Consider the following 8,898-nt stretch of genomic DNA (forward strand, 5'->3'; position numbering starts at 1 on the left):
CCAAGGCTACTGTGACTAGAATTGCTGTATAAGCAGACAAACCTGGAAGCATAGCTCCAGTTCACACTCTCAGCCCAGAAAGCCACATGTTGGAATGCACTAGGCAGCTCAGTGACTTAGTACACAGCTGGGCACATTCAGGGAGATAACCTGAGGGCTACCCACAGCTGTGCAGTCAAAGAGTGCAGCAATCGGGATAAACGCATTTTAGACATTCATTATGTAACATGTTTTCAAGAGCTTCTAAAGCCATCTCCAACTAAACTTGTCAGGTGGAAGAATAAGCACTGCCAGATAACAAGCAATGCTCTCAGTCTGCTTAAAAGTTTTAACTGCATCTTTGCAAGAGGCTGAAGGCATTCACCACCTATTAAAGATCAAATCAAACTTGTCTCCCTGTCCCTCCAACTCTGAATTTCATAAGTCTATTTGCGATCAACAGTTTTATTGTCACAGGGGAAGCCCACTATCACAGTAGTCGGGATAACAGAAGTCAGGTCATATTACTCAGGTCAACCTTCCAGAGGACACGGGATAGCAGAACTTTTAGCTATTGACATTTTTACTGGTAGTATCATTCTATATCATCATTTGTGTTTGGAGATACAAAAAAAGTAGTATGAAAAGCTCACAAAACAAAAAGATAAGCCTACATACTTATTTAAAAAAAAAAAAAGGAGTTCAAGAAGCATGCTTTAATAATGCTTTTTGTAGTTAAGGAAGTGAAATGTGCATGTTGAAAATACTTCTGCCTAACCATCCACCATTTTCGTTATGGCAGTGCTAAAGAATGATCAGAATATAGACAATATATACAAGATCGACAATAGAGAGCGTGTGCTTGAGGGCAGCTCTTCTAAGGGCATTTACTGCAGCTCAGATGATCTTCGGTCCCTAGCTACCAGTTTAGAGTCTACAAAGTTATCTTTCTTGGGGTTATCTGAGGTTTGGCTCAGATGCGCAAAATCAGTCCTTGTGGTCCAGACAGGTAGCAGTGGAAGCCCCAGAGGAAAGGAAGGTACACAATCACATCACTCCAAAGTCTCTGCCTACAGCTCTCTATTCTCCTTAAGTCTCGTCTCTTCAGTCAGCCAGGGCCCATGACCCACTTGGTAAGAGCAATTCACAGTTGCAACAGAAATAGCTTTAACAGTTGAATTTCACCAATTTTATATGGATTCTCCAGTAACATTTCCGGAACACAACACAACACAACACAATAATCCACACATTGTATTGCAGGGAATACTGGACTCTTAAAGTATGGCCAAGCTAATCTTTACCTCCTTACTTCTGAAGGGAAAGAACAATGAAAAAATCACTTTTTCTAATGTAATTAAAGCACAAAATAGTCAGCTAAGCAAGGACTGTCCACGCTTCCCCATGTAAACAGCAGCTTAGGGAAAGGTTCAACAGAGGAAAAGCCTGGGTGGACAAGGGCTCTGTCCTCTTCAGTACCGCCCAGGTTAAACTGCGTCCTACCCATCTCGGAGGTGTGTAGACAGTACGAACCAGTCCCTATTAAAAAGACCGCAACAGCAACCAGCAGCAAGGAAACGCTGAAGGCCGGTCTGCCCTCCGACGGCCCCGGGGAGCGCAGGCACTCCCACCCGCGCCCGGCCGCGGCGGCCCGTGGCCGCGCCGCGAGCGGGCGTTCAGAAGGCCCCAGGCCCGCCGCTCGGCCCTGGGCAAACCGGAGGCTCCGCTTGCTCGGAGCTGCCAGCCCGGCCGCCCGTGGCCAGCGCGGGGCCCGTGCCCCGCCCCAGCGGGGGACCCGGCAGGAAACGAAGGGACAGAAAGGAGAGCGGGTCACGTCCGCGGCGGACTCGCCGCCGCTCCGCAGCCCAACCCCGAGAATGCGTGAGCAGGAAACGCCTTTTTTGGGCCTCGGAAGTGCCATAAAAGGCGCGAAGGAAACGCCAAATATGGTCGACACGGTTCCGGCTGCCGCGGGAGCGGCGTTTCCGCTCGGCCTTGGCCGCCCTGCGGCCGCGTGACGCGGCCCCGCCCGCCTGCGCGCTCCCGGCGCTGGCGCGGTGCTGCGCGTCGCCGCGGGCGCAGTGGCCCGGGTGGCGCTCCCCGAGCAGTCGCGGCGTGTCCCGGCGGGGCCTCCCGAGAGCAGCTGGGTTGCCGCCAGCGGTGACGCACGGCCTTTGCTGTCGCTAGTGGTCAGATCTGCAGCGAGACTTTAAATCACAAACAGCTGAGGTTTAATTCAGGCAAATGGACTTTCTGCCACCGACTGGAAAAGCAAGAGGCTTTCGCTTCCTTCCCTCTCGCTGCACTTCCTGCACGGCTTTGGGCCTCTGTCTGCACAGAAGGCAAGGAGTTTCCCCGGCCCATTGCAACATCTGCTGTTTCTCTGGGAATGGACTTGTTGAGATTGACTTACCCTCCAAATCAGACTAGGAGCAAACTTCTTAAGAATCAGAAATCCTGTCTTCTTCAGACCAACAGCAAACAAAAAGATCTTGCAGAAAATGCGCAGTCAATGCTTACTCAACCCTGAAATCTGCTTTCACTTTATGGGACAAAAGCCATGGAAACAGTGGGAGCAAAAGACCCCGTGCATTTTCTTTCCTTTATGTTATAAAAAGGGACAGCAATGCAAAGCACGAGTCACTTCAATTTAGGCCAAATCGCAAAGCCTAAATTATGAAAACTTTCTAGGAAGTTATACCAAAGAGTGTCTGCATGAGAGTCGACCTGGTTAGCATATGTCAGTTTTCACAAGTTTCTATTTTATTTTTTTCCAAACCGGAGGCTCCAAGGTACTGGGGAGCTTCCTGCAATGAGATGCCATTCAGACAAGTGACCCCCTCAGCCGGCAGCTTGCAGGCCATTACAGGCAAGCTACAGCGCACAGGTACTGAGCCTCAGAACACTGCTGGCTTGCACTACTCAGCTATATTGCTTTATGAGTCAGAGTTAACATGGGGCCACAATAACTCTACATACCTGGTTCAGTGGCTCTGAACATCCCTGCAGTTGGACCCTGCTACCTGTGGAGTGCCTGTGACCAATGCCCACAGCTGTGGAAGGTCACAATTCTTCTATTTAAAGGGAGACTGCAACACCCTCAAGAGAAGGCCTAACAAGGTGATGGCAGGGGGAGGGAAGAGAGGGTTAGGGTGGATTTCTGGAGGCTTCCACAGGTTGAAAGGATCTACCATCACAAAGTGGAGAAAGCATGGGGCAATTAGGACCAGCGTTTCTTTGAGCTAGAGAGGCCTTGCACATCACATCATCTCCCTTGCACTGACGCATTGGCACCAACAGGCCAGTCTTGTGTGAAGATGAGGCTAGCCAGATGTCAGAGACACGCCCTACTGCTAGAGAGAGTGCTCTGGCCTTCATTCCTGTGTAGCCCATCAACACTGCCTGACTCAGTCCATTTTGCACACCATACACCAAAAAGCGCCTATCTTCTTTGCTGCCTCTTCAGGCATGGCAATTACCATCGCTGCTCATATCTGTACGAAGTGCTCTGGAGAACCTGGGGCACCCTCAGGCTCCTCAGGCATTGCTTGAGAGCCCACTTGGTCAGTTTTTAGCACAATCACCATTTCAGAAGGCTAAACCAGGAGTTAGCATGCTGAGACTAGCTTGAAAATACAGCAACATCTACAACTTTCTGAGGAGGAGAAGTGGAGTGGGTGCTGATCTCTTCTCCCTAGTGTCCAGTGATAGGAGAGGACATGTGGAAATGGTTCAAGGCGGCATCAGGACATGTTCAGACTTTACATTAGGAAACATTTCTTTACCAAGAGAGTGGTCAAATGGAACAGGCTTCCTAGAAAGGTGATCAATGCCCCATTCCTGTCAGTGTTTAAGAGGCCTTTGGACAATGCCCTTAATAGCATGCCTTAACTTTTGTTCAGCCCTGAAGTGATCAGGAAATTGGACTAGATGAGCATTGTAGGCCCTAAGTCCCTTCCAACTGAACTATTCTATTCTGTTCTAAACAGCTGAACAAAGCAGTGCCCATGGATCAGAATGGGCTTGGTCTGACTCCAACTGTTTATTTTGCTGTTGACTTTGGGAATGGAAGGTAAGAAAAAATTTTGTGGTTAGCTTTACATAATGTTATTTGCTTCCTTCTTTGAAGTATCACATTTGAAGGCCCTTCTTCATTGTCTCATCTCCCGTACGTGGATTTCTGTGGCTTCTGACACAGTTACGTGCTCAGACAGTGTGAAGCAAATATTCAGCTTGCCCAGTCAATCTGCCTTGGCCAGAGGCTGAAGCCCCTTGGTTGAAAAGAGCTAGTGCTTTTCTCTGAAAAGGCCCAGCAGGGCCAGCGGCAAAGTCACTGTTAGTAGCTTGCAGCCTGCTCCTGACACTGCAGACACAAACCAGCATAGAGACAAAGCAGCACAGGCATTTCCCCATAGCTTGTCCCAACCCGCTGAGGACAGTCCTGCCTGAGAGATGACAGATTGGAATTTACCAGCTACTCAGCTCTTATGTGTCTTCCAGAATTGCTGCTATTTGTTAGGAGTGGGCTGTATCCCCAAGAAGAAGGACTAGCCCAGGTCTTCATCCGGTTGCCCTTCCTAGACAGTGGGGTCTATTTTGGGAAGCAGTAGGGCATGCTGTTTCAGACAGAGACTGCTTGCCAGTTTACACTGTGCCAGGTGCACTCATCAAGGCCTTTATCTGCATCCCAGCTCCTCACAACCCTAAACATTAGTGATTTAAAGAGAGCCCACCTGAAAGGACTGACACCAGAACCCTCCTCTGTACTTGCACTGCCAGTTTTCATGGATGTAGACTCCTCTGAGTTTGCTCTGCAGAGAGTTCATATACCCCTTGAAATGTATTTCAAACTACCATGTAAGGAAGTGCTTTCCTCCTATAAATGTTGAAACATCTGTAGTAAAGGCTATCAGGCCCACGTGCTTATATGCCCTGTGTTGTGTCAAGGAGGAACTTACGACAACTCTTAGCTGAGCAGAGCTGCCTTCTGTCAACCACGCATTTGGACTGAGTGTACAGTATTTCCAGCCTAGAAACTGCTCTATTGTTTTGCCCTCCAGTAGGATTTCTGACTACCTATGAACACACAGTTGAGATTCTAATTTTCAAACCTCATTTTCAGCATTGGGAGAATTGTTTTTCTTCCTAAGATTAGTTCACATGCTTCTGGAGAAGCCAGCAAACAGGAATCATGGCTTCTTCAAAAGAGCAGGTGATGCACCTAAGGCAAGGATGTGTGTACTCCATCCATGTCTTTGTGAGCAACTGGACTTAAAAGTGGTTGGTCTCCCCTCTTTTTCTTTAAGCAGGTATTCCTCCAGGAGACAAGCAGCACTTGCTACTTCCCATCCACTCAAGGAGCCAAGATTGCTGCAGCATAGTCTTCCTATGTAGCAACTTAAAGGAAAATGTGGAAGTCTGCACTATTTGATATTTTATTTATTTTTTTCTGAAGGGTATTGTACACCAAATATCCCATTGCAGGAAAGCGCATTCGATGTGTTTAGAAGCCAAACAGTCACTTTCATTTTAACAAACACAATTACAAAGTAAAAATAAACCACAAAATAATGAACTGCATGTTCATAACATACAAAAATTGCTGCCTACTCAGTAGGTAACTACAACATTCCAACTCCTGAATATATATATATATATAAATTTACATTTTTGTAACAAAAATAGACTTTGAGAGGTGTGGGGGTTTTTCCGTCTTACATTCCGTCCCCCAGGACTTTCTCATGCTCCCCTCCCCACCCATTCCCTGCTCTTCCTTACATTCTTTGAGTAACATCCCTTCCGCTTTAAGGCAAGATGCAAAGCATCCATTCACACAATGCATGACGTCAGCAAGGCTTCACAAAAAGGCACCAAGACTTGTAACTTTAAAAACAAAACTTCTGCCACATGTGAGTGTCTCATCAGGTGATATTTACATAGCATCACTCTAACATGCTCAAATACAGTAAGTGCTGTTCCCAAAGAAGTCTGAAATTCATCACAGCATTGTCACTGAAATAGAATTAACATTTACAAAATATGGCCCTGCAAATTCCAAATAATACGATATGGATATGCAAAGATTTTTCACATCAATAGTACCTAAAGGAAAGCAAAACCATGGCACATGTACAATTTACATTAGCTACATACTTAATCGAAAGTCCTTTCTTCCTAATAAAAGACTATTGTTTACGGGGAAAATTATACTGAACTTATATCCACAGTCCATGCAAATTAAGTCATTCAACAGAAGTGGAAAACTTAAACGGCAGTTGTTTCAGGCAGCCGAAGTTTAAAGAAAAGTTAAATAGCCTTGCAACGTATGGTGTTGGGGTGTAATCGAAGACTCCATGTCTGATAGTACCAATGGAAAAGGTGAATTCTCCTGTTCCAGAAGGTAATTTCAGCAAATCTCAATTGTCCTTGGAGAAAAGGCTGATGTCATGTCTGAAAGTGCTGAGGTCACCTGTGAGCTGAAATTGTTGGTGACCCCTGGAGATGAGAAGGAGGTGGCCACTTGGGTCTGAAAAGTGGCAGTGCCAGAGGAATAAGTGGTTGCTATAGAAGGAGATGGGAATGTGGTGTGTGCAGGGGAGGAATAGGAAGAGGGAGCAGGGGAGGAATACACTGTACGGACTGGTGAGGGATAAGTGGTGGCAATGGAGGAAGGGTAGGATGTAGTCACAGAGGATGAATAGGCAGGAATTGGGGATGCAGTTGAGACCAGCGCTGCTTTTTCCACTTTCTTGTCCTTCTGCCTAAGGTGGATTTTAGTGTGTCTCTTCCTCTCATCACTTCTGGCAAACTTTCTGCCACAAATGTCACAGGCAAATGGCTTCTCTCCTGTGTGTGTGCGGATGTGTGTAGTTAAGTGGTCGCTCCTGCTGAAGTTCCGCATGCAAATGCGGCACTGGAAAGGTTTCTGTCCCGTGTGGATGCGGATGTGCCGTGTTAGCTCATCAGACCGTGAAAACCTCCGGTCACAGGACTCCACTGGGCAGGCATAGGGTCGCTCATGAGGAGGGGTCTTGCTGGGACGGTTTGGGTATTTCCTCATCCTGCTGGGCTTGATCAACTGGGACTGATAGTTAGCGTTGAGGGTCTTCAACTCTTGCGAGCCAGTCTGAGTAGCAAACGCCTTAATAGTGGACAGTGGCGTGAGGGAAGGCTGCTGTGCTCTGCTCTCAAGGGCTGGGAAGGGCTTCTGATCAGCTGGAACAAGACTGAGCTCACCCTGTTGCTGAGGGAACAGGTAATCCGGAATCATTGGCACCTGAAAGTTGGGTTTAGCAGTTGGATAAGCTGGGGGTGGATACTGGATGGGGGCTCCAGAGGGATTGGGAAAGGACTGGGTCTGTGGTTCAGGGAAAATGTCAGAGCTGGAACTAGGAAAAGTTGGTGCAGCCGAATAAATTGGACTGTTCTCACTGGCTTGGGCAGAACAGCTCAGAGACGGGCTCTGCGAAGAGGAGGAGGATGGCGACGATGAAGAAGGCGTAGAGGTGGGAGGTGCATTAGCCATGCCCACCAGCCCACTGACGAGGCTGAAGAGGGGCTCTGGCCATAAGGTGTTGCTACTATTTGGGGCCGGCTCTAGGGAGAAGCGCCCCGTGTAGGTTATCGGTGGCAGTCGCGTCGTTTGGTTGGGATAGCTGGTTTCTGGCAGGGTTTTCTCGCTCAGGGAGATCTCGGGAAAAGTGTCTGAAAAGAGAGGAATAGCGATTACTTCCAGCAGCCACTGCAGTTGCTGACAGTGCTTCGCGAGCTATCCCCACACAGCACAGCCCCAGATCCTTGCTTCTGGTTAATTAATAATTGAGCGTAACATATTGCAGCGCCGCTGGCAGGTCTCCAGCAGCAGCTAGCCCGGAGCCGCTGACGCACACAGGAGAATCCCCCCGCGCAGCCGCCGGGACAGGGACGCCGCTGCAACGCGGAGCCCCCGCAGGCGCCGCTGCCCCCGCAGCAGACCGGGATTCCGCGCCCGCCCGGGCGAGGCCAGCGCGCTTACCTGCCGCGAGGTGCTCGAAGTGCTGCTCCCCGGGCTCACCGGCGGCGCCGAAGCCCGCGCTCTCAGGCGCCCCGGGGGGGGCAAGGAACTGCGGGCCCCCGCCGCTGAGCAGCATCATCTCCTCCAGTTTGGGATAGTGAGTGTCCATAGCGGGGGGAGAGTGCGGGAAGGCGCCGAAGGGGTCGGAGATCTGCAGCGGGGGCAGGAGCTGCATCTCTGCCTTGGCCGCGGCCATGAGGGCGCCGGGCTCGGGCTCTGACGGGTGGTGGCGCCGCCGCCGCGGGCCCGGCGGACGGGCCAGCTGCGGCGAGGCGGCCGTCGCCTGCTGCGTGCCCTGCGCCGCGGTCGCCCCGGCGCTGCCCGCTGAAAGTGCTCGGCTCCCCGCCCGCGCGCCCGGGGCTCCCCCCGGCTCTGCCTGCTGGAAGCGCTCGGTTCCCCGCCCGCCCCGGAGCCGCCTCTATATATCGGGTCCCACCGGCCGCAGACCGCCCCGGCCCTGACGTACATGGCCATATTTGGAAAGCAGGAAGCCCTAATATGGATGCGGACTGGAGGACCCCGCCTGGCGTCAGCTCCTGGCACCAGGGAAAGCCGGGCCGTGGGGTCCCCGCCCGCCCCGGGCTAGGAGACCCGCGCCCGTTGCGGGCTTGTCCCTCGCCATGGGCAGTGCCGCCGCAGCGCTGCTGCAGCTCCGGCGGCCCCGGGGCGCGGGGTCCCCGGCCCCCGCCTGCGCCGGCCAGCCCGCCGGAAGCCTCCGCCGAACTTTCCATATTAGGAAACAACCTTATAAGTCTCGGTTCCGGCGGAGGCTTCCCGCTCCTTATATGGCGATTCCGGCCCCGGGTGGGGGGGCGCGGGGAGCCCGGGCGCGGGAGCCAGGTTGCCGCCGATCTGCGCGCCCGCCC

The 8,898-nt window shown here is 51.1% G+C and overlaps 1 protein-coding gene across 1 annotated transcript; it reads right to left on the minus strand.

Moving 5' to 3' along the window:
• Positions 1–5,603: 5,603 nt before the first annotated feature.
• EGR1 (early growth response 1) lies at positions 5,604–8,228 on the minus strand. The gene is made up of 2 exons (XM_086621525.1): positions 7,994–8,228; positions 5,604–7,683 (listed from the first exon to the last, which is right to left on the minus strand). The coding sequence occupies exons 1-2, from the start codon at positions 8,226–8,228 to the stop codon at positions 6,386–6,388; spliced, it is 1,533 nt and encodes a 510-aa protein (XP_086477651.1). The 3' UTR covers positions 5,604–6,385.
• Between the last annotated feature and the right edge of the window lie 670 nt (positions 8,229–8,898).

The sequence above is a fragment of the Tauraco erythrolophus genome, chromosome 16 (assembly GCF_009769465.1).
Source record: "Tauraco erythrolophus isolate bTauEry1 chromosome 16, bTauEry1.pri, whole genome shotgun sequence".
Classification (NCBI taxonomy): Eukaryota; Metazoa; Chordata; class Aves; order Musophagiformes; family Musophagidae; genus Tauraco; species Tauraco erythrolophus.